Below are 27,172 nucleotides of genomic sequence, written 5' to 3' on the forward strand. Positions count from 1 at the left end.
GGAAGGTTGACGCTTGAGGGTTGCGAGGGGGCAAAAGGGGCAGCTGATGCTGTAACTCTTGGAGGCAGCACAAAGCCATCAGTGTCTGTGCCAACAACTGCCACCTGGCTGCAGGGGGGAGGCACATGGGGGCGCACCCACCCCACTCCCAAAACAACACCGCTGTGTGACCCGGCACGGAGCAGACAGCAACACCTGCTGCCGACCATCCCGGGAGAGGATGGCAGAGAGAGAACAATGCCAAGCCCGACAACTGTCAGCCTCAATCTCTTCAGTGTCCAAACTGCTGAGTTTATCTCACTGTGCGCCTTAGGGAGTCAAAAAGCAGGTTTGCTTAAAGCAACTGTACTGCGTGCTGTTTGGAACTGACCAAAGTATAGCCAGTACAAGTGGTAAAAGTACATTTTTTTTTACCACTTCCACGAGATGGTTGTTTTAGAGATATATAGATCAACATGGATTTCTGTATTTGACTTTTACAGGAGGTGCAGCAACACATGTACGCAACATAACTATTAATTTGTGTTCTACTTTATCATATTCTTACACGTTCATGTTTCAGTGCCATTGACGGCAATTGACGTCCAAATCCACGCTGAACTAATGAGTTCACCACAGTTTTACAAGTATCATAATTTATTTGATCAATATTGTTGTATACAGTATATTGTTTAAGTTATTAGTCATTTGCCCCTCCCAACTGAAATAGATTTGGATGTCTACCACCGTCTGTGGCATTGACTGAGTCAAGTATTATTGTAAAATACTATTTATGTATTAGGGGTATGACAATATATCGAAATGGTGATATATCGAGATACTTTTGTATCCCAAAAGGTTATCGATATGCTCCTGCCAAGAATCGAGATATCATTTTAAAAAGGTGTCACTGTTAAAAAAAAAAATAGAACCAACAAGTTGCTACCAAAATCTTCCACCATAATAGTGTCTCAGTTAACTATAAGGCTGCATTGATGTTGCTCGACGCCCAATCTTTTAGACTGGGAACGTTTGTTCATCTGAAACATTTACAGTTGTACTGTCCCATTTTCAGGGCATTTAAAGGTCACTTGCTGTTCATTTTGGGGCATTTACAGGTCATTTTCTGTTGAGTTTGAGTCACTGCCTACTGATTCGGGTCACCTCCTGTTCTATAACTCAAAATAAACAGGAAGTGACCCATAAAATACCACAAAATCAACAGGAAGTAACTGAAAATCAACAGGTTAATGACCTTAAATGGCCCAAAATTACCTCATTGCCTGGCATTGGCTGCCAATGACGGCCATAGACGTTCAATCGGTTTGAAGTGGGAGGGATGGCAGCCACCCTCCCAGTTCAAATGGATTGGACGTCTACAAGTGATAAACTCATTCCAATTCACAAAAGAAGCTTGTTTTTCTGTTTATTAGTTGTTTGTAGAATATCCTAGAATGATTTCCTGACCAATGTATCGATATTCATTGTATCGCCATATTGTCAGATCATCGTTATCGTGAGCTTTGTATGGCAAATCGTATCGTATCGTGAAGCCCAAAGAGCTTCCCACTCCTATTATGTATGCTGTACAAATGACCCTGTAATTGATGCTTGTTGAAAATAAGAACATACGTACATTAGAACATGGTTCACCTTTATCCATGTCCAAATTCAAGCACTTTTTAAGGACTTATATAGGAAAGGTTTGAGATATTAAAACTAGAAGAACTTTCACCAGATGAGTTGAATAGCTCTGCTTGGGAAGGCTTTGCTTGACTCACGATGACTATGTATTCATCTAATACAATATGTGTTCTTACTATTTATATTAATAATTGCTGTTGGAGTGAAAAACACAGCATTAAATAAATCATCTATTTTGTGCAGAGATGTGGCCTCCTGGATCCCTTTTATATACAGCAATCTTCATCATTCACAGATGAACCCCCTTAGCTTGGATTAAAGGGTATTATACGAATACAATGTGGTAATGGTGAGTCAAGCAAAGTCTTCCCAAACAAAGCTATTTAAGTCATCTGGTAAAAATTCTTCCAGTTTTAATATCGTAATATATATCGCAATTAGGGCTGCAACTCACAATTATTCTATAATCTGTTAATCGGACAATTAATTAAAATGATAAATCGGATAAATGTCGCTTTTTTTCAATTACCTTCACAATTTAACTTGAAGGTTTTTAAGGCATGTTGTAAGTAACAAAGACGAAAAAATTGATGACGATTTCCTTCAAAAATAATAATTTCTTACAACTTCCTGACTTAACGATACATAAAACTTATTAAAGTTTTTAATAAAACTTAAAACATAAAAAGAATTTTTCAGTACCCAAATCTGACAAAAGTCCTGGTCATTCAAATTTAAAAAAAAGTGCTGCTGATCGACTTTTTTTTTCTCGTGGGTAAGGCGCTGATATATATTGTTTCAATAACTTATTTATTTTCTTTAAACAAAATCGAATAAGGATGGAGGCAGACAGTTATGAATAAGTTTTCTTTATCAAACAGTTGTTCATAAATACAATCCAAATCCAATTTCAAAGCACACTCTCTTGTATGACAGCTTACATTTAGAATGGGAGTTTTTGTTGAAAGGAGACTCTAAGCCGTTATATGTGTCACGTTCCGCTCATGGTCAGATTTTGTGTTGTTACAGAGCCGTCTGTGGGGGCGTTTCTGACATCGCACCTGCAGCTAATTCCTGCTCATCAACAATACTATAAAGACGCAGGCGATCCATTGGAAGGGTGCCAAGATATTTCCTTGCTGGTCGCCATTCGATATCTTTGTCGTTCAAGTAAATTTCTATTTTGGTAATTTCGCCCCTGCCATGGGTTTTGGTCATCAGTCGCTTTAGTTTTGTATGCCTCAACCTTGTGCAGGTATGTGAGTGTATTTTAGTTGTTTTATTGGCTCTCTGCCTACAACCTTGGTTTACCCTCGCGTTTGTATATTGATCCCCGTCGACCTCCTGTCATGGACCCGTTTTGTTATTTCCCCTTTTTACCGCGATCGCTTGTGTTTTTGTTTTGTATTTAATAAACCCTGGTATGCTTCCCTCAGTCGTTTGTTTTCTGTTGTGAGGTCCAACCTTGTTTCCGCGTTCGCGGACCCTGACAATATGAAAGGATGTACAGTATGTGTGTGGTTTCTATATAAAAATATATGAGACAACTTTACTATCTTACAATAACTCAAGTGCTAATATGCTTCTCCATGGGCATCGCCAGACATATTTCACTGGGGCACGTGCCCCTGTATTGATCTGCAGTGCTCTCGTATAAAAAAAAATAAAATAAAAAAAACTTTTGAGTTTTAGGTCTACATAGCATTATCTACAGAATGTGCCTATTTAATACGGTCATATTACTCTATTCACTCAATATACACAAGCTGCACTTGGCTCCTTAATATGGTAATTTATGCACGTAACTTTGGCTGTGATAGTCATATGAGTTTGACATTTCCGCGAAGCACCTTCGGAAGATATGCTGCGTTCAAATCTGTCGGGAGATCTGACTTCCCAAGTTGGAAAGTCATGATGGGGGATAAAACATGGTTGCTACAAAGACAAGCAGCCTATTTTAATGCTCCAACAATACATCAAAAGTTGAGTGACTGTTTGGCACTTTTTACAGAAACCATGTAATAGAGAATCATTTTTTTCGATTCCTCCAACAACACGTAAATGCAGCATCAATATTACGTGTGTGTATGCAAATCATACAGCCGACGGTGCAAATCTTTCCACATGCTTTACAGGTAAGTGACGGATAAACTACCCATCCTTGTTGTTCGATTTTACCCATGTGTTGATGTTTGTTTGGTCGCCTATTCCCATGAACTGCGAATTTAAATGGTTCAAATTTACTCTCTATGCAACAGGCAGTTGCTGCTGTAAACTACTGTGGTCGCAAATTGTAGTACCAGATTAGCTGCTATCTTTTAGCTAACAGGCTATGAATACACTGACAATTAAATGCGATTTTAGTCAGAGGCCCTAACCCAGTACTTCTCAAATAGTGGGGCGGGCCCCCCCAGGGAGGGCACAGAGCGATGCTGGGGGTGGCGCATGTGACCTTGGGGAACATACTTTTTTACCGTACTAGAATAAAGTGTATTTGCACATCCACTCAGTGGGTGGCAGTGCCGCTCTGATTTTCAGCGTGTGCGCAATATTTTTGAACCAAACAAGAGCACACAGCAAAGAGCACTGGAGATATGAAAAGCTAAGACAAGGAAATATGACAAAGTGTATGTAGCATTTGGCTTTTGGCTTTGACTTTTAGTACAGTGGGAGACTAGGAAAGACCAGTCTGTTTACTTTGTCTAAAAGTGTTTGTAGTGGACAGCTGGAATTATTTTTTTCACCGAAAACGTGCTGAATATTGCCAACAATCAGCAAACCAGCGAGCACTGTCAGCATCATATAAGGTGGCATACCAAGTTGCTCGGTGCAAAATAACCCCAGACCATAGGAAAGCTGATACTGCCCGCAGCAAAAAAAAAACAACAACCTTTCCCTCTGTTCAGTGACACTGTCGTTTATGTCCTATTAAAATTTTTTTTTTCGGTCTAATTGTTTGACATATTGTCCTCGTGAGTTAATGTTGCTAATCAATTTGAATTTATTATTACTTATTGATTTTATTAAATTTTATTTTTCAGTATCAAATGGTCAAAAAAATCTATCTTGAGTATTTTTACAGTACGGATGTTTTATTTATTTATTTATTTTTTACACTTTATTGTAAGTTGATCTATATTACTTTTTTCTTTAATATTGAAAAGACTACAATGTTATGCAGAGGTGTACTTATAATAATAAAAATTTTATATACAAAGGATACTACAGTATATTTACAGTGGCGGCAAAGATTTGGGGGGGCGCGGAACGTTTACGTCTTCCTGGGGGCGCATAACAGAAAATAATTGAGAAGCACTGCTCTAACCCAAGAGCTTTGTCTAATATTGTGTTAATATGATATGCGGTATTTGAACTGTATCAATACGGATGCTATTTATTGTTATTTGTTTATATGACCAAAATGAATAGAATCACTCGGTATGAATTAACTGTCTATCTTTGGGATATAACTTCTAACATTTTTTTATGTGTGCTTATCATAATTTCCGGCTGTTTTACAAGCATTTAACTTGTTACTGCAGTCCCTTTAATCTGTTACAATTTTTTTATTTCTAATGGACTCAAACAGCATTACTCTTGCAAATGGCTATTAGAAAGTTATTTGCTCTCAGCAAGGGTAAATCAGCAAGGAGGAATGAGAGAGGTAAGCTAGGTAACCTACCTAGGAAACTGAAACCACTTTTAGGTCACAACCTACCAGTTGAGAAACACTGAATAATTACTGAACACTTAAAGTGATATTACAACATTTCTGTCCAGACAAAGTAGAGCAGCAGAGTGCGGGAAAAGGTGAACGAGAGATGGAAGTTGATGAGCATAGGCAGAGGTGAATTAACTATCAACAAGGCATGTCCCAAATCTTATTTTGAATACTGATGGATGAATATTGAAAACATGACATTTTTACAGAAACATGTATTTTTGTTTGATTATACAGTTTAAAGCGCTAGTTCTGACATTTTATGATATGTACAGGTAAGTCCTAAAAAATTTTTTGCCCGCTTGCCAGTGCCCCGCTGTGCCCCAGTATTGTATTAAGTGTAGTGATGCCCCCCCCCCGCTTATCCAAAACACAATACAAATGGACACTCAAGACACTGCAAAATTGCTCACTAGCTTGCTAAGTAGTAACATCTCATCAACATAGAATACAAACAATACAATTGGCTTCATTTACTCAACTCTGTTGGAGGCACACTGTATCTAACAACGCAAAAGACAATTTAACTCTTGACACTTCGTAATACAGGACTACTGACACTCCCAACCTGAGTGTAGCAGTGAACTCTCTCTTGTTCTAATCACTAGCGCGCGCAGCCTCACATTCGACAAACAAGGACCCAAACGGAACTGCTCATAGCTGCTGGCAAAAATTGATGATCAAATTCGTTGGCAACTAATTTATTAATCGATTTTAATCGGTTAGTTGTTGCAGCCTTAATCGCAACATATTACAACCCCCCCAAAAATTGCTATGTTAGTTTTTTCTAATATCATTCAACCCTAATTTTTGAAAATGTATACATCCTACAATGTGGTAATCATTTGTTATTGACAACCTGAACAATAAGCAGCATTACAGTGACACATGCGGGAGGAAAGAGGGTGGGGAAGCTGCCAGTGAAACTTTCCCTACTGGCGTCCTGATTTCTTAGATAGAAAAGGGAAAACAAGTACCAAAAAATAAGAAAACTTTCACATTATACAGAATTCAATACACCAGTATTCTTTCCCGATTTTTATGTATTTTTGATCTTCGCAACAGTCTCTAACACCCCTCACAATCTGGGGATTGCTGCCATTTCAAAGAAGAAACTAATCAATTCGAAGAAATCCCCTCAACAAAAAAAAAAACAAAACAAAAACCATAATGTTCACCCTTACTTCACAGTCACCTTTAATTAACAAGTTTTTACTTGGCCCAACTTCCAACACCTCCACCAAGTTCCATGGAAATAAAGTTGCATGATTAGTTATGCAATCCACTCAACAAAACACCAATAAAAACACAATGTCCTCAGTGGAGGCTCAAAAAAGAAGCGTGTAGACCATTTGAGGAGTACAAACAGTACAAGGAGATAATCATGAATGAATCACCTGGTGCCGTCAGAACAATGAGCCAGTAAGACCGGTTCTATGAGTATTTTCTGCCAGAACTGACATTAAACGTGGTGGTGGGGGGGGGCGGCACAGCGGGAGCGCACGCACAGGGGTGCCCCTTCCGTGCCTTTTTTGCGATCCCCTCAACATCCTCCAGCTTCTTTTCCCAACAAGCCACGCCCCCATTTTTGTCAACCGCAGCGCTGCTGGAATTTTCCACTTCCACACTAAGATAGTCAGCAAAAAGGTAATCTCTTTTCACGCCGTGCTACAACCGTCTCTCCTCCCCACCACTGCCCCTTCTCTCATGACATTGAGGTAATCCTAAATTGCCAGCATACTGCTCTGCAATGACTGAAAACATTCCTAACATCTCAGCAAGGAACTGACAGGGAAGCACCCGTCATGCATTGTCACCACTCTAACTCAATTTTTTTCCCACTGCCATTGACGGCAATGGATGTCTAATCCATTTTGACTGGGAGGGTTGGCATCGATCATGAGTTAATACTTGAAAAAGGAAAATGAATAAACACATTTTAAAAAGTAAATTTTTTTGACTCGACTCCGATCCTGTGAAAACGATGTAATCGGGCCCGATTTTCGGTCACGTGATCTTATTGGGGACATCCCTACTTCTCACAGGGTTTGGTTGTCACACTTGCTATAACATGACCACCAGAGAGTGGTTTTACGTGATATCATTGAAATGATCAGGATTGTGCTGATAAAAAAAAAAAAAAAAAAAACGAAACCGTACAGTACATTTTCAAGACCTATTTAAATTTTTTTTTTAGGTCTTTAACCTTTTTATGGGCATTTATGAATGTGTTAGCATTAAAAAGTATGACGACAATGCTATAGTTTTGATTCACATTCCCTACCAGCCAGTTGCTTACTAGCTTTTCATTTAGCGTTTAGCCAAAAACACGTGATGTTGTTGGTTGTCACGATTTGGATAGCCCACTCCGATGAAGATTTTCTTTCGAATGAGAGGGGTTTGTTTCTATGGATTTATAATCCAACCAACCCTATTCATCCCTACATGCTGATGTTGCACAGGTAAATTGTCAAAAGTGACACATGCTTGTCCCCAGCGCAAATAGCTATTTTTTTTAGAACCCAGAATACTTTCCTGAAATGACAGCTGCACAGGATAAACTGTATGTGCTTGCCACACCTGACGCCCAAAAAACCACATGTGAACGATAGCACTGAAGAAAAACAAGACAGGTGACATTTTTTGAACACGCTTATGAACACCGTAGCCGTGTAAACTTGTGTGACGACAGAAACAAATGCGTCCAAGTGTTTTCGCTTTGGTAATCCTCGAAATATGTGCTACGGCCACAAGGGAAGTGATTTTTCAGGACTATAAATCTTACAATGTTAAAAGGGAAAAGAACGACAATGACACTAGGAAATGCTGACTCAACAGGATTATTTTAGACACGCGGAGGATATGATTGAAGTGAACATTGTTCAAGAATATGTTGTTTTTATTTTAGTTTGTAAGTATAGTGAGGTTCCATTACAGCTTTATTAGGAGAAAAGAGTTGTTCGTGACATAAATATCTTTATGTATAAAGGCGGAGTCAGTGGCGTAAGTAACTGGCGGCCATCTTGTTTTGGGAGACGTTTTTGGCGGGCTCTATTGTAGAGGACTTAAGGTGAGTAATTTTCAACAATTAAAAAACTCTTTAACTTTCTGATTTCTTGAATGGTTTACAAACACTTTGGTTCATAACAAACCCTATTAACGTAGCTGTGATTCAGGTTTCACGTTAAAAAAAAAAAAAAAAAAAGCAGTTTGTTTTATGTCTGATGCTTGAAAAAAATCGCTTTTCAGAAACTAATAATGAAAATTAAAATAAACCAATCTCATCCTCATTTCATATTCACATAAACGTAAAGACACTATTAAAATTATTTGCTAAAACAGCAATAACACCTAGAAAAAACGGTTAGCATGCATTAGCTAGCATTCGCACATCATCCAAAAGAACTACATAACTCACTTTAAGTGTCCAATTAAAGAGCAAAAATACACAAAACACAATATAAAACATGGTAAATACAAGTGTTGCCTCTGCAGATGTTTTACAAGCATCAAAAGGCTGCTAAAACAGCATGAAACACCTAGAAAAAATGGTTAGCATGCATTGGCTAGCATTCGCACATCATCCAAAACAACTACATAACTCACTTTAAGTGTCCAATAATGAATGAAAACACAAAAAACACAATATAAAACATGGTAAATACAAGCGTTTCCTCTGCAGATGTTTTACAAGCATCAAACGGCACACGTAGGCTTGATGCGGTATTTTTTTCTTTCTTATTCACTCGGCTACGTGACTTCTTTGCGTGCATAACTGTGTTCTTCTTGTGCATAAATGCGTTGTGTACAGAAGTCTAACGTAGAGTTGTCCGATAATATCGGCCGATAAAAGCATTTTAAGATTATATTGGATAATATCGACATCGTTTTTTTCATTATTGGTTTTGGACCAATATGCATATGGCAGTGCTGTCATGTCCACTTATTGCCTGGCTGTGTTTCTGGTATTTCTGGCGCTAAGGTGTCATCACTTTTGCTAAGGTCCAGCACGTTCTGATAACGTCATCATATGTCGACACGAGCTCATTGTGAATAGAGAGAGCTAAATGGATGAGCTAACGTCTGAAACCAGGGTACCATAGCAGTTCTTGCCATCTCACCACGTTGTTTGTGCCTTATACAACTATCGCTTGTAAGTTATATTCTTACTTTGTTTTATATTCATGAGTGTTGTATAGTATACAGTATTGGAGATGTGTATATGTGATTTAGTTTGTGGTAAAATTTGGTTACATTATTTCATTGCTTGCAAGCTGTCCTACAAACTGCTATTTAAATCGACACATGTTGTATACTTTCCTTTATTTTGTGACTTTATTTCATATTATTGACAAAATATTTTGTTGTTTTCAGTTTTACAAAAAATAGCTGTCTTGTCAAGAGAAAAATAACCACAGCAAAGCCAATTCAACTTTACTTCAGCGCCCTACCTCTCTTTAGAGCCTGATTTGTCCGCTATCTGTCAATTTGTGTACCCCCACACATTGAGGACAGAATAAGTGAGCTATTGGCACTTTGCACATGTGCTTGATCCAAAAACTGATGTTTGCACTATTTTGATTTCAACAATAAATATAGTTCCGCAATATAGGCACTTTTCCAATAACGTAAGTTGAAGTTGTTCTTATTTTTCACAGAATGTTTATTTGGAAAACCTTGAAGTTGTTACATTTATCATTATTAAAGCATTGAGTGAGGCATCACAATTAGCCATAATTTGTTACGTCCATGACCGCACATATTGGTATTAGTTTGATATCGGGATAGGATTTTTGGAGTTGGACAATATCGGGATATCAGTTGAAAAGTCATTAGTGGACAACTCTAGTCTAAAGCATTACCTGCTCTAAATGGCTTGTGTCGAAGGAAAAACCATGGCTGACCATATTTTCGCTAAAAGAGCACCAGTCTCCTCTCATTTTTTGCCACACAAAGTTTTTGCACCCATTTTCGTTTTTTTTTCTTTTTGGCATTATTTTCAATTATTTACAGGTATTAAAGGCTAGGTTAGGAGTATTGTATGATTGACATTTATTTGGCTATCTAACATTTAAATATCAACTCTTTGCTTATGAAGCCCTTCGCAATAAACGTGATGACGTGATTTTCAAAGTAATTATTCCAGTTTCAATACAATAGCCGTTACACTAGGAAGGAACAAATGTAGGGAATCGTCCTACCTCTGGCTGGTTTATACCTGACGCATCCGCATGGAAGCAGAAAAATGACGTAATCTCTGCGACCACGCCTTTTCGTGCGGTGCACGAATGCGTCAAATTTCCGCACCGCATATCCACTGAAATTTTTGAACCACACGGACGTTTCCACATTGAGACACATGGCGTATGAGCATAGGCGGATCTACTATTCAGGCAAAGTAGGCGATCGTCTTAGGCCCCCAACCAGTAGGGGGCCCACAACCAGCTGCCCATCTCCCAACGAGCAAGGGCTTGGGCCACCGGAGCCAGCAGCCAACTATTCATCATGTATAATTATGTCAGCATACCAAACAAACAAATAACAAAACAAAAAAGAAAGCCATTTGAATGTTGCATTTATATTCTCTCCCCCACACACACGCACTACAATGGGCTGTTCCACGACGACAAACTGAGTATCAGTCGTTTAGCTTCATCTAGCGCCATTTAGCTTCGCTTAGCTCCGTTTAGCATCGCTTAGCTCCGCTTGGCTGTTCGTTAGCTTCACTAAGCTCTCCCGCGTTTTTCACGCCACTAAGCTCGCTATTTTTACAGCTCACTTGCTACTTTGCACGTCTGCTATCGTTCATTTCAAACACATGAGCGAATGTGCTCTCCACGAGAGCCAAAGTGCAGTGAAGTAGACGTTGAGAACAGGCCGCTAATGCCTCTTTTAACTTTCTTGTTCTTCACACCGAACTTAAAATACACGACAGCACACCCTTTGGCGAAACAATGTAGTACAGTTACAATCAGTCATACAATAACACTCAACAGCTGGTTAACAACATTTGCTAACGAAAAAAATAATTAAATCTATTAGTGACACCACAAGCAATGACAAAGAATGTTTTTTACGGAGGTTAGCGGAGTAGCGAACGTACCTCCGGTGAAAAGCACATCATGTTCGTCATATAAATAACGATTTCTGGAGTTAATCCCACATACTTCAGAATTAATATTATAATATGTAGAGTTAATACTACAGAATACAGATTCTACACAAAGAATAGCTTTCAAATGACACTCTTTATGACAAATATGATTGGCAATGAATAATTATTATAATTATTATACTACTATTATATATAGTAGTATACTATAATGATAATGCTAGAATTTTTTTTTAAGAATTGTTTTGAATAATGTTGGAAAGGCAAACTCAGTATTCTGAATCTGTTTACTTTCCATTGTTTTGCACTCGTAAATGCTATCAGCATTTAACCTCATTGTTTATTTGTGATTACTTATTGTTATTTACATGATTATTTGTACTTTAATAAAGAATTTAAGTGTTCCAAAATTGTTTTGTCAATTTATAAGCGTCAACAAAAATTTCATTGCTAAATTAGTAATAAAAAAAAGAAAAAAAAAAGAAAATTATTAGATTAGTCGACTAATCGTAAAACTAGTCGGCTGACTGATCAGGAAAAAAATTGTCGTTTAGGACAGCCCTAGTGTACTGGAACATATTTCCTCCACACCCTTCTCACCTTTTTAATCGCTGACCCATGAAGAGGGCCCCTGGATATGTTCGCCTTAGGCCCCCCAATTGCCAAGTCCGCCACTGCGTCTGAGCTGCTATTGGTATTGTTTAATGAAACGGTAGTGGTGAGTGGAAAGGGGTGAGAGGAATTATCTACTCCTGTGGAAAAACACGGCCATCAAGCTACTAAGACGTGCAGAGGTTTGCAAGTGCAAACATTTGTATGAGGATCATTGGAATGAGAATGCCATCAAACAACAAAGAAATTGTTCCTTCTTGATGAGAGCTGCGAGCATCCCATCTTCATGTTGGAGAAAAATGCATTCTCGACTTCTGTAGGTTGAAAAGTCACTATAATTGTTAACCCTGTCTTTTTTTTTTTTGCTTTCTCACTCGAATAGTCTCAGCTGAGAATCGTTCATGTGGCGTTATTATAAACACATGTGACTTATTATATTGCAGAGCCAGCCAATGTTATGGAAATGACTGGCGATGCTACTGGGGAGTCTAGACGGCAGCGTGGAGTCGAATCAACCCTTCTTGATAAGGAAATGGAAATTCGAAGGCATTCCCACCGAGTGAGAGGCGTCCGAGCAGAATGTCTGGAATTCCCGACGGTCGCGGATGACTAGCGCGCATTTGGAGGCCGTTGGGAGAGAGTGAGACTGCAAAAAAAAAAAAAAAACGCGGTAGTTGTTAACATTCCCGTAAGCTAACGTCACCGCAGCTTTTAGCCGTCTGAGGTCATTACCTCACGAGGGGGTTTCAAACGGATCATGCCTCCCTCGGATGACTTGGTGTAAATGGAGATCGTCTCCAGGAGGGGTTTGACAGTTTGTCACTAAAGAGGTCTTTGTCAACGCACCATTGCACAATATAGACACAACACTGCCTTGCTAAACAAGCGCTATGAGAGTCATTAAACCCCACTTTTCTAGGTTTGAATTGAACACCAAAAGGTGAAAAAAATATCATAGTCAGCTGAAATTCTCCCAAAGCTAACTGGCCTTTTTTCAGGAAACTTGAGCAGAATCAGCAGAAATGTCTACTTCACTGAACACAAGGCAGCATGATGAACGACCATGTCAAAATCAACCGTTGAGTTACAGTATGATGAAGAGACAGCAAACGACATGAGAGCATCTGCCTCACAGTTCTGAGGTTCTTGGTTCAAATCTCTGTTCAGTCTTCATTCTTGGATTTTCAGCAAGTATCTTCTCATTTCAGCAGTTCTCCAGCTGCCATTTTTCTCTTCCAAGGACTTTCAATTTTCAATTCAATTGAAATTTGCTAGAACACTGCACGAGCCTATAAATTTTCTACATTTCCCTCTAAACGGAGCAAAAGACAAACTACAGCGCAGGTGTCAAACTCAAGGTCTGTGGGCCAGATCAGACCTAACATGTCATTTTGTGTGGCCCGCAAAAGAAAATTACGTGCATCGATGTCATGTTTTTCACAAAAATTAAGTTTAGAAAAAAAAAGAACTATTTTGTTATGAAAGTTTCTTTCCAGGAGCTGTCACCATACTCAACTCAAGTTTGCACTGAAATGTTATTGTACTGTACATGCCACAACATTGTCACTACATAATATGTTCTCAGAAGTCTGCCTCAATGTGGGTACTGCAAAATCTGGGTGCTGTAAATGCAATATTTGCACAGTTACGTTATAGTATTTTTGCACTGTTACATCAATGTCTATGCACAAACTGTCATTTGCCCTATCATACCAAGTCAGCCTCCTACAGTGAGTACTGTAAATTGTTATATACATACGCACTGTTACATTCCCACTACCTCACCACTTGCTTCTAGTCACTTATTAACTTTATTCCAAATCTCTGTAGCCTATAATCTGTGTTTTTATATTAGCCTTATTGTACATTTGGTTAATGTGGTGCATGCTATGGCGAAGCTTTAAATTTCATTGTACTCTATATAATGACAATAAAAGCTTTATATTCTACTTCATAGCCATATTCTAGTCTATTCTAATTCAAATGGATTGGATGTCTATCGCCGTCAATGGCAGCCAACAATTCAAACTAACAGAGTTGGCGATTCCTTTTATAACCCATTAATTGTTAATCAGTCGATTATCCATAACTACAATGTGGCCCGCGTCAAAGATGAATTCGACAGCCCTGGACTACACCCTAGACTGGTTGTTAATCAATCACAGTAATAATCATGATAATGATACTGTAATAATAATACAGTTCTGCCCAACCAAAAAAAGCCATAAAATGCGACATCATCAGTTGAAAAGCCACCCAAAAGTGATAAAATGAAAACTAATGTCTCTAAAATACAGGCTCTGTCAATTGAAATTGATGGTCTTTACGGCTGCATCGATCTAAACGTTTTGGGACTTGATGGACAATAATTAAAAGGCAGGGAAAAGATTCACAAAGCTTCACTGGAAGGGGGTTGAAGTCATACATTTCATTGGTGAAAATAACTTTCCAAAATGGACAGAGCCAGAGTGTACTTCCTGTCACTCGACATTCGTCAATGCTCGACAACCACAGAGTGAGACATCGGAATAATTCGAGACTGATGCTTTTAATCCTACACACCTGGACTTGCCAAAACGAATCCATCTGGAGTTCTGCGGAACGTTAAGGGCACAACACCTGCAGTTTAATGAACAAACTGCAGGAAACAGCTCTAGACAAGCATGTGTGTGAGTCTTCAGTTCCCATGTCCTGAATTCAACTGTGATAAAATGACACACTTCATTCGAATTCAGGGCTCAATCTGTAGCAGCAGTAGAAGAAGAAGGGGGCAGGTGGAAGTCGAGCAAAGAGATGCTCTTAGAACAGCAACAACCTGCTCCAGGTGCCGGTGCAACTGGAACAACCTGCCTCGGGCTTACAGCACAACATGCACAGACTTGTCGTAAAAGTAAAACTGGCTCTCGTGTTGGAACTGTGACATGAGAAGCAGCCGAAGAAATAGTTTCGAGATTTGCTTTTGGTTAACAAATAAGTCTAAATTTTCTCAGTACTTGTCTGATTTTGCTACTTTTACTTTGCACGCAGATTGAAACCGGACTTTGATTTATATTTGGTAACAACTGAACAAAGTCTCATTGCGGGTCATTCAATCGACTCACCGTACATCTTGCCCTCGTCCGACAGGATGATTTTCCTACGGCCGCACGGCGGATAGATGGCGAGGGCCTCCTGAAAACTCTGCTCAATATCCGGGCTCCAAACCCCCTCAGCGTCGCCGTCGATGGCTTTGTCCTCATTGTCCGCGCCATCAAGCCCATCTTCTGGGCTTCCGTTGGCGCTCCAATCGTGGGACGCAATGGTGGCGGCTCCCCCTGGGCCCGACCCCGAGCCCCAAAATGAAAGGATCGGGAGGAGTACTGTAAAAACAGAACAAAGAGAAGCACTTAGTTTGGACCACATTTTTAAAAAAGGAAAAGTTTTGCGTGATTCTCCACAAGAGCCTAATGAAAGTCCTCATTTATTTATTTACAGACAGCCAGACCGCAAAAGAAATGTTAATGCGAGAACACATGGTCCCAAGATGTTGCGACGTATGAGATGTTAACAAGAGAATTGCAGCATCAAAACAAAGCTGAAGGCAGCCAAAAACAAATGTTTAATGTCAATAACAAAAACACCTGAAAGTACAATGAAGATTTCTTGTTAATGTATTATGTACAATATTTTGCTCTAATCTGGTAATCTCAATTTATCCAGTACAGAGATCCCAGAGATAGTGTTGAGCGCAAGGCGCAGCCAAGACATGTCCAAAATCAGGAATCGCTGAAAGTCAAGAGCAAGATTTTTAGGAGTTAGGACAAGGAGACCAAGACCAAGACAAGTCTTTTGGAATTTAAATCCGCTATGAGAAAGACCTTCAAAATTTGCCCTAAACTGGTCTGGTCTGAGGTTTACACCAGACCCAGAGATGATACACCAAGATACAGACTAAACCAAGAGTGAGTCTTTTGGGAATATTATCCAAAACCGGATAAAACCCTTCAAATTTTGCAACCCAGCGATGATACCTCAGGGAAATTATTTCACATATTTTGCGCCTTCGCATTGATTGAATGCAAATAAAATATAAGTTAAACCATGCAACGAACTGTAAAAGGCCGCACTAATCAGGGCTGGCCTCGGAGAATATCTGTGGTCTGGGAACTGTAGGAACTGTGTCTCAATGCGGTTGGATAACGGCTGATGGCTAACAGAAATCTAAAGTGTTTTTCAAGCTGCCTCCGCAGCCTCGCATTGTCTTCCAGGAGGAGATTTATCAAATAACCACCATCTGAATGTAAATCACAGTATTCCTTGCTTTTGTGACGCTTCAGAATTCAGTCATTTTACTCGGGATTATTGATGAGGGAAAACACAGAAAGAAACAAACAATTTTAAGACTTCAATGAAACTGGCATATTTGTTTTTGCAGTGTGGAAGGAAGCTGAAATATCCCAAGGAAACCTGTCAAACATGCAACAGTTCCATACGGAAAACTAGATCTGAGATTCAATCCCAGAACCTCCAAACTGTGAGGTAGACATGCTTCCCAACTGGCAATCAGACAAACAACTTTCCAATGATTCACAATAATGCAATTTCCGCTCCACACCATTTAATCTCATACATGTACCACTTCAAATGTCTTCAGCAGCAGACAATGAACTCTATACACCCCACCGGTTCCCACTGGCTGGATATAAAAAAAAAAAAACCCTGTCTGCAAGAAATCCCACTTGCAGGCTTTAAAAAGCATAACGACGCAACAGGTGGCGGCGCTGTAACCCCAATCCGCAGGACGTCGGAGCCGATCGGTACCGAGACGAAAGAAGCTTCCGGGAATAGGCACCGGAATTTTGATTAATTTAGGTTATAAGTGGCACACAATCAACTAGGTTACGAAACGGTAGAGGAATACATTATAATAGGAGTGGTAACCTCTTGGTACCTCACGATACGATACGATTTGCGATACACAGCTTACGATAACGATGATCTGACGATATGGCGATACCACGATTATCGATACACTGGTCAGGAAATCATTCTAGGATATTCTACAAACAACTAATTAACAGAAAAACAAGCTTCTGCTGTGAATTGGAATGAGTACATCACTAGTAGACATCCAATCTAGGGCTGCAGCTATCGAATATTTTAGTATTAATTAATCGAGTAATCGGATAAAATTTTTTTTTTTAGGTAAAAAGCAATTATAAATATACATGAGAAAAAAAGACATTTAATCCAATATTGAACCATTTTCAGTCAATCAATGTCTTTATTTTCAATGTACATTGTTGAAAACAGCCAACAATTGCATCTAAGACGTGACTAGAAAAAAAAATTCACTGCTTTCACTCAAAAAACTTCTAGATCTTATAAAAAAAGAACATATTTCTTACCTAAAAATGTAATTACGCTTGATAACACACATCACTTGAAAGCTATGTGTTTTTCCCACGTGTTTCAATTTAATTTCCATTTCTGTCAAGCAATTTTTAAGTTCTAGTTAAGTTTTAAGTTAGTCTAAACTGTAAGTACTGATAGGAGTTTGAGTTTTTGCAGTGTTCAAAATAAATGTATGATACCTGCTGTATTGGAGCACATTAGGGACCAGTGCTACTTGGTGTTTTATTCAGCAATGACTACTGAGCTAAAACTGACAGTTAGCTTTATTATGTTTTAATTTTACACCCTCATCACTCTACAGCGCTGTGTTTTTACAGATTAAATAAAGCCTGTATGTAAGACACGTTAGCCACGCATCGACAGTGGTCATAAACAATAGAAACCTAGCCCTACGAAGGGCTAACGTTACGTGAGCAAGTGACAGTAACGTTATATGTATTAGCGATGAGAAGTCTACTGCTTAAAGATGACGCCTGTTTACTAACGCTGCCCAGACACGGCCGAGTCTGTCATTTCGCATCTAGTCCTGAATGCATGTGATATCTATGAGACGCATCGGACACTACCTGCTACCACGCTAGAATCATGCGGGCGTAGTTTTTAGCAATGTCGGCGTAGTTTGTAGCGGCTGTCGTCTGCGGAAAGTTTTTTTTCTTTTTTCAAAATTGCTTCTTCCTCTACGGACGTGACGTCAGCGCGTTGTCCTGCATTAAAAGTAGTCCGGGCAAAACGTGATGCTTAGAGCAGGCAAAATTAAACGATTCCTCGAGGTGAATAAAATTACTGAGATCTGTTTTTAAACTCGAGTTACTCGAGTTGCTCGAGTATTCGTTTCAGCTGTTGTCCAATCCATTTGAACTGGGAGGGTGGCAGCGAATGAACGAATGCCATGCCTCCCATTTCAAACGGATTGACCGTCTATGACCCTCAGTGGGAGCCATTGCCAGGCGATGAGGTAATGTTGGGCCATTTAAGGTCATTTAACTGTTAATTTTCAGTTTATTCCTGTTGATTTTGGGGTATTTTATGGGTCACTTTCTGTTTATTTTGAGTTACAGAACAGGAAGTGACCTGGGAATCACCCAAATGAATAGGCAGTGACTCAAACTCAACAGGCAATGACCTGTAAATACCCTAAAATTAACTGCAAGTGACCTGTAAATGCCCTAAAACTCGGACAGAATGACGGTGAATGCTCAGGTTTCGTATGAATGAACGTTCCCAGTCTAAATGGACTGGGCGTCGTGCACCATCAATGCAGCCTTAGCGTTAACTGAGACACTATTATGGTGGAAGATTTTGGTAGCAACTTGTTGGTTCCTTTTTATTTTAAATTGTTTTCGACATCGACACCTTTTTAAAACGTTATCTCGATTCTTGGCAGGAGCATATCGATAACCTTTTGGGATACAAAGTATCACGATTAATCACCATTTCGATATTTTGTCACACCCCTACTTAATAATGTGTCAAAGGAAGGCACTTAGCTGTCATCGTTTTTTAGTTTATTGGTTGACATTCACTGAAATTAAGTGGTGTTCATACAAATATTTACAGTGTTACAAATTTACTAGCATGATGGCATTGGATACTTGCTCGTTATGAATGCAATTATAACAAATTCTTTGTAGGGATGTCCTGATCACGAGTATTTTGTACCCGAGTCACCTGATTTTGAAGGTCTACCAATACTGATTGTCTGATTCCTTAGCCGGTACATCCGCAATGTTGAGGGAGGAAATCAAATCCAAATGTAAAGCATTTCCATACTGCAGACAAGATCACTCTTTTTTCTACCCACCTGCGACGGCTACCCGAACGACGGTGTTAACTTCTGATTCCGCTGTTCCTGAAGATTCGCCCCTCCCAGTCAAAATGGATTTAAAATCTAAGCCTTCATTGGCACTGAATAATGAGTGTTCGCAACTAGTCCTCCTAGTTTCAATAAATTGGACGCCTGTCACTGTCATTGAGAGGCAATGAGTTAAAAAAGCCAATTTTTTTTTTTTTACCGGATTCCGATGCTCTGAAAATGATGTGATAGTGCTCAATTTCCGATCACATGATGATATCGGGGACATCCCCAATTTTTTTGTTTTACTTTTAGGTTTATAATGCTTACCATTAAACTGCATTAGAACTGCATTGGAAGTTCACTCGTGGACAACAGGCCAAAAATGGCGATAGGAGAGGTATTAAGCAAGATTGCCGAAGAGGGGATTTACTTTGCCCTCGAGTGATATCGCCAAATCCCCAACTACAAAGTAGAGTTTGACAAATAACCACGCGTCAGGCTGATAAATTTAGCAGGCGAGGCCACGGTGGACCCAGTTAGGCAGAGTCGTAGTGTTAGAATTCATCGCTTGCAAGTTGGTGTGCTGTATCTGTAAAAATAACAATAATATTGAAGTGGTGAGCGCTGGTTGGGGCAGCTAAAAGAAAAATGTCCCCAACTGAGAGGGCACCAGTTGGAAGAACAACATGCAGATTCGATCTGGTTGAAGTGAGGTGCTTTGCTGAGAGTGCGGCCTGAATTCCAGACATGTCCTTATTAAGAAAGAGCTGCTGCTTACTGTTTCTCCTCCTGCCTCCCTTGTGTCAAACCGACGCCCCCGGCCCAAACTCCCTCCTTTCCCTTTCAAAACTCCCCACCCAGCGTTGGGAGCGTCTCTATCCAAATAAGGACAGGAGACCAGTGGATAGGAGGAGTGTGGTAGTTGTGGCCGGGCCTGATAGTTGGTTTGTTTGTCGGGAGAGCGAAAAGGGAAGGGGGCCAATGGGGGGGTTGTCCAATTTTGGCTTCCACTTTGGGGTTTGGAAAACAGAGTGATTGTTTGAGGCAGAATGCAACATCAGCACAGTGAAGGGGTGGGGAGATTGGAAGTGCTGCTACCATTTGTTTCAGTGTATCATTTGGTTGGTTACCGTGCTCTCATTGGTCTTGACATGACATTAGCAGTTAAACCTAAAAATTACCAGTTTCATAATCATTTAGAGGCATTGTTTTTTAAGTATAGTATCCCAGTTTTCTAAAAACAAACAAACAAACAAAAAACTGCTGTACTGAGCTCATTAGCTGCCACTGACGGAGCAAAAAGTCTAATCCACTCTGACAAGGAGGCTGTCAGCGATTGAATGTTTGCTGCCAACCCTCACAGTCAAATTGGATTGGACGTCTAGCACCGTCAATGGCAGTGGCACATGATCACTCAATTCTAGCCATCCCAGTTCAAATGGATTTAATGTCTATCACAGTTCAAATTAATTGGATATCTTCTATTAAAAAACTCTTTAAATTTATGGCAGAGGAATGAAAAGAGCTACAAGATTGGATGTTTTTCATCATCAATCGAACAAAAAAAAAAAAAAAAGAAAAAAGACTTAAAAAATCACTTGACCTCAGTAAAGTAGTTTAAACTCAATATTTAAGTATAGAGGACTTCATTTTGTCCCTTTCAACTGCTTAGACATGGAGAATGATAAATATAAGTGTCTTTAAAGGCTGGAAGAGTTTTATTGTGCCACATGGGAGTTTCTTGTACTTCTGTTGTGGTTGTTTATATTGTGTTGTTTACTCAGAGATTGCAGCTGGACAGAAAAAAATGTTAGGGTGGTCAGGGAAAAAGACAGAACAGAGGAAATCGTCATCCAAAAATCATGATTGAATACACAGTACATGCTTCCTAATGCAAGTAGACCTGCTACGTCGATATTATTCTTACTCAGGGGAGACCATGCTGGAGGGGATACTGAAGGATAAGAAGAGGAGATAGGTCAAATAGGACTGTGATAGGGTAAAAAAAATGTGAAAGCAATGTTAGTAATCTGTACACCCTTAGTCAAATGTTTTGAGACGCTTTCTCATTCAACTAAATGGTGAAGTATGTTAAAACATTTGACTAAGGGCGTAGTAAGTTGAATGAACTGGACTTTCGTTATGTAGATTGAACTAAAAATTTTAAGTAAACTGGACTTCAGATTAAGAAAATATAAAATAAGTAACTTGAAGTAACTCCAGGCGTTGAATTTGGGCCACTGCAGTGGCAGAGGGGTGCACAGACCAATGAGCTAAGCACACTGGCTGACTGCCCATTTGCTAGCGCGCTCTTTTAAAGGCATCGATAATAATGATAAGACTCACACAATTTATCATTTTAGGTTCAGTTTTCTCAGGAATTGAAGTATTGCCCACAAACTTCAACATGCAAGTTAATTCATCTCATGTACTCAAATTCACAATATCAACTTGATAAAATGAATGAGGAATACTCAAATGAAACAAGTTACAAACGGGAACTTAAGAATTATCTTGAGTTATGAGTTATGTCTACTCAAAACCTTGAGTTCGTCTTTTGAACAGTGTATATAATAGGAGTAAATAAGTCAGAAAAAACAACCTTCAAACTTGAATTTACTAGTATTTTTGTTTGTGAGACCAAAACAATATATCTGACAATACAAGACAGTAACGACTATCTTGAAAAAAGAATCCCCACAATGTGACTTTATGACACACAATGAAACACTTGAACTTGACACACAACTCACGCAACACTCCTCCCGCTTTCTGGGAGTCGGGCCACGGGACACCCAGACCAACATGCAAGAAAATTCCAATGTGCAGCAGGAATGTAAATAGCGCTGCTGCATGTGCACGTTTCATTCAAACGCCGCCATTCATGCCCAGTGTGCGCAATCCTTCTTTCCTCTGACTGCGGCCGTCGCGCTACTTCCTGTTCCGCGCAATCAGATTACTTCAGTCGCAAGTCTCGCTGGCAACCTGCCGGCGTTTATTGCCCCGTTTCCTTTCTTCTTTGGTGAAAGAATGGTGCGAGCGTTGAAATATGCCACTGAAATCCAGACATTACTATTGAGTCACTCGCAGGGCTGTTGGGTCATATGGCGGGAAGCAGCTGGTGAAGCAGGAAAAAAGGGTTTCCATTGCAGGGAGTTTGTACAAGACATGAAGAAAGTAGGAAAATTAAAAAAAAAAAAAAAAAAAAAATGCTAAAATAAATTTCAGACTATGATACGCTACCTTTTTCCTCCACTTGGAACCTGGCTTATAGTCCAGTGCTGCTTATACAGTGAGGCAAATAATTATTTAGTCAACCACTAATTGTGCAAGTTCTCCCACTTGAAAATATTACAGAGGGCTGTAATTGTCAACATGGGTAAATCTCAACCATGAGAGACAGAATGTGAAAGAAAAAAAAAAAAACAGAAAATCACATTGTTTGATTTTTAAAGAATTTATTTGCAAATCATGGTGGAAAATAGGTATTTGGTCAATACCAAAAGTTAATCACAATACTTTGTTATGTACACTTTGTTGGCAATAACGGAGGCCAAACGTTTTCTGTAACTCTTCACAAGCTTTTCACACACTGTTGCTGGTATTTTTGCCCATTTCTCCATGCAGATCTCCTCTAGAGCAGTGATGTTTTGGGGCTGTCGTTGGGCAACACGGACTTTTAACTCCCTCCACAGTTTTACTCTGGGGTTGAGATCTGGAGACTGGCTCGGCCACTCCGACACCTTGACACCACTCCTTTGTTGCCCTGGCTGTGTGTTTGGGATTATTGTCATGCTGAAAGACCCAGCCACGTCTCATCTTCAATGCCCTTGCTGATGGAAGGAGATTTTCACTTAAAAAAATCTCGATACATGGCCCCATTCATTCTTTCCTTTACACAGATCAGTCGTCCTGGTCCCTTTGCAGAAAAACAGCCCCAAAGCATGATGTTTCCACCCCATGCTTCATAGTGGGTATGGTGTTCTTCGGATGCAATTCGGTATTCTTTCTCCTCCAAACACGAGAACCTGTGTTTCTACCAAAAAGTTCTATTTTGGTTTCATCTGACCATAACACATTCTCCCAGTCCTCTTCTGGATCATCCAAATGCTCTTTAGCGAACCGCAGACGGGCCTGGACGTGTAATGGCTTCAACAGGGGGACACGTCTGGCAGTGCAGGATTTGAGTCCCTGACGGCGCATTGTGTTACTGATAATAGCCTTTGTTCCTGTAGTCCCAGCTCTCTGTGGATCATTCACTAGGTCCCCCCTGGGATTTTTGCTCACCGTTCTTGTTATCATTTTGACGCCACGGGGTGAGATCTTGCATGGAGCCCCAGATCGAGGGAGATTATAAGTGGTCTTGTATGTCTTCGATTTTCTAATAATTGCTCCCTCAGTTGATTTCTTTACACCAAGCGTTTTACCTATTGCAGATTCAGTCTTCCCAGCCTGGTGCAGGTCTACAATTTTGTCTCTGGTGCTCTTTGGTCTTGGCCATAGTGCAGTTTGGAGTGTGACTGACTGAAGTTGTGGACAGGTGTCTTTTATACCGATAATGAGTTAAAACTGTTGCCATTAATACAAGAAACGAGTGGAGCCTCGTTAGACCTCGTTAGAAGAAGTTAGACCACAGTCAGAAATCTTGCTTGTTTGTAGGTGACCAAATACTTATTTTACTCTCTAATTTGGAAATAATTTCTTTAAAAATCAAACAATGTGAATTTCTGCTTTTTTCCCCACATTCTGTCTCTCATGGTTAAGGTTTACCCATGTTGAGAATTACAGGCCTTTCTAATCTTTTCAAGTAGGAGAACTTGCACAATTTGTGGTTGACGAAATACTTATTTGCCCCACTGTATGTAGGGGTGGGAATCGAGCATCGAAGGGATCTGGGACTAACACTCCGATGCTCCCGGAACATGTTCGGAAGCTGCCGAACACCACGAAGAAGCCACATGAAGCGTGTGTTTGTGCATTGCAACTTGATTTCAACCATGGACACGGTGCAGCAGTGCTCAGAAGTTTGGCTCAACTTAACAAAGAGAAATGACCCGTCAGCTCAGTGCAACATTTGCAACACAGCTATATCATGCAAAGGTGGTTGCACGACCAATATGATTAAACACCTCCGGCTTCATGGAATAAAATGATCAAGTAGTGCAGAGCTGAGTGCCCCGTATTTGACACGCTGCGCCGGTCTTCTAACAAGTCAGAACCAGATAAGTAAAACAATAAATCACGTCTGTCTTCTGCTGCCCCCGCAACCCGACCTCGGTTTAAGCGGTAGATGATGGATGGATGGATGGATGGATGGAATAGTATGAGAATAAGTCGTATTATTAGATTGGGCTAATGTAGCTACAGTACATAAGCAGCTATTACGTACTTTCATAGCGCATTGCCACCTCTCTTAAAATGAACAGTAATAAAAGCATCTTTTGTTTTAGAATCAGTTTTACAAATCAGGAAATCATTACTTCGCCTCATCTACATCAAATTATAATCAATAGAATAATTTATTCTAATGCTTCGTCGTAGCTCCCAACTAAGGTACACGAATGTAAAGTGCGAAGCGACCCTCAGCTACCTTACCCCTACGTAATATTTGCGACATTTTCTCGCTTCCTCATATTTATGCATTTGTTCAAGCTTCATCCACACCCAGTGAACGTGTGTTCTCCACTGCAGCAGACACTCGTCACTGTCCAGAACGCTCACACTTACTGCCTGAGAAGGCAGGTATGATCATTTTCCTCAACAAGAACTGTTTCTGATTTTATACTGTACCCAGTGCTAATCTTTTTTTAGCACTGGGTTTTACAAGTTTTTTGTTTGTTTGTTAGATATTCTCCACCCATTAGTGGGAGCTCAATATCATACTAATATCAATATCAAGACACTCAAAACATAGGCAAAAGAATATGTGTAAATGTTTTCTCCATGAGCTTTTGAAAAATAAACGTCTTTGTGAAAGTGCACTCTTGTGGAATCTTCATTGTATTCAAGTTCAAAGACTGATATTTACATACAAGTTAAAAATAGGTCATTTAAAGTTCAGATAATTTACAAAATAATCGAGAAGTTAAGAAATTATGTGAACTAAGCGATTTTTTTTACCCTGCCAATTAAAAGAATTGGAATCGAGAATTGTTTAGAACCAGAATTGAAATGTGGAATCGGAATCGCAACAGCCCAACCCTACTAATATGTACATTTTTATTGGCTGTATGTCTTTATTAGGGTTGTCAAAAGTATCAAATTGTCGATACGGAAATGCTGTATCCGTAAACGATATTTGATTACAAAATTATCGATACTAAGTTATTTATTTGTTTTTTGCACGACCACATGGAGGATATTTTTGCATTTTCCTTGTTAACTCAATGGCTGCCATTGCCGGCACTAGACGACCAATGCATTTTAAGTGTGAGGGATGGCAGAGCTGTCACCATTCCACTTCAAATGGATTGGACGTCTACTAGTGAGATCTCATTTAAAGATTACTGTCCATCTATCAACGTCAATGACATTGAAAGGGCTCATAAAAAACATTTTTAATTTCTTTTTAAAAATTTAAATAGTAACAAAAACAGCATTGAGTATTTTTTTGAGTCACGATATCAAGTTGAAAACTTTACTATTTTGAAAATAGTAATCTTTACGTGTGAATTTCCCTGCGGCTTGTAGTCCAGTGCGGCTTATCCATGAATAAATACTGTTTACTTGTCAGATAGTCAAGGGTGCCTTATAGTAAAAAAAAAATTAAAGTAATTTATTCATTCGCCTTCAACCCTCCAACTTCGAATGGATTGGACGCCTATCGTCTTCAATAGCAGCCAATGAGTTAAACCCTGATTCACTTTTCCTCCCCACAAACACATGTTCCCAACACATTTTCATCAAATTCATTTCTTTTCATTCTACATTGTGTTTAAACTTAAATGTTTGGCCTCTAAGTGCAAGACCACAAGCTCTAAAGCACGATTTCGAGCTGTACAAGAGCCCTTCACTCCTAAAACACACACCCGCACGCGCACACACACTTGACAGGGGAAACAACAGGACTTGGCAGGCAAAAGGAGCAGCTGCTCTCAAAGGTCGTATTACAGGAGAAAGAAAACATTTCAGCTAGCTGTTCTGTGACAAGAACATGACATTAGCCCCTTTCCTTCCACTTATTTCCAAAATAATATGCAAATATTTCAGCCGCACTGCTCACTGCTGCTCACGAGTCCTAATAAATTTGCTGCAGCTCCTTCGATAACTTCCTCCTACTTCCTCTCTGGCGCAAGAGTCAGGAAACAATCAGAGCTGAGAGTGAGAGACACATACATGCATGTGGGTGTGCAAGCCAACATTTGCTCTGTGATACCAGTTAAAAGAAAAACAATAAAGTTCAGAGTAAAATTTTATTATTTTTGAGTTTAGTGTAAAATCTCCCTTTTTTCATTCTTTTTCATTTATCACACATGTTACTTTTGAAGTAAGTTTTAAAAAATGGAAGGTAAAGTTACATTTAACAACCAAAAGTGAAAATATAGCCCGAACCGAGTGTGCTTTCACACGTCCCGCCATGAGATAATTAGATGACGTCATCGTCTGTTGTGACAGCTGCTGTCAACACAACAGGTTGGAAGAAGCCAGTCTCGAATGTGCAGTTTCATACCCCTGAAAGGTGAAAAATTGCCAGGACAACTGTATTATCTGTTTTGTTTCTGAACAAAAATAGCGAAGAGCAAGGTGGAAAAAAAAGAATCGATTTTCAACTTTTACTGTTTGTTTTTAATTCTACCCTCCCTATTTGTCTGAAATATTGACCTCCCGTAACCCTGACAGGGCTCTTCGTTCCTCCGGTCAGGTTCTTCTACAAGTTCCAAGGTCGAGACTTAAACAGTGTGGTGATCGAGCTTTT

At 39.6% G+C, this 27,172-nt stretch overlaps 1 protein-coding gene across 7 annotated transcripts in view; it reads right to left on the reverse strand.

Annotated features, from left to right (window-relative positions):
- tead3b (TEA domain family member 3 b) overlaps window positions 1–27,172 on the reverse strand; it is a 77,873-nt gene that overhangs the window by 32,572 nt on the left and 18,129 nt on the right. For all 7 annotated transcript variants that reach the window (XM_057846023.1, XM_057846022.1, XM_057846020.1 and 4 more), the window contains exon 3: window positions 15,170–15,427. In XM_057846023.1, the coding sequence (XP_057702006.1) occupies window positions 15,170–15,176 (7 nt within the window). In that variant the 5' untranslated portion in view covers window positions 15,177–15,427. The remainder of the gene's footprint in view (window positions 1–15,169; window positions 15,428–27,172) is intronic.

This window comes from Corythoichthys intestinalis, chromosome 9 (genome assembly GCF_030265065.1).
Source record: "Corythoichthys intestinalis isolate RoL2023-P3 chromosome 9, ASM3026506v1, whole genome shotgun sequence".
Lineage (NCBI taxonomy): Eukaryota > Metazoa > Chordata > Actinopteri > Syngnathiformes > Syngnathidae > Corythoichthys > Corythoichthys intestinalis.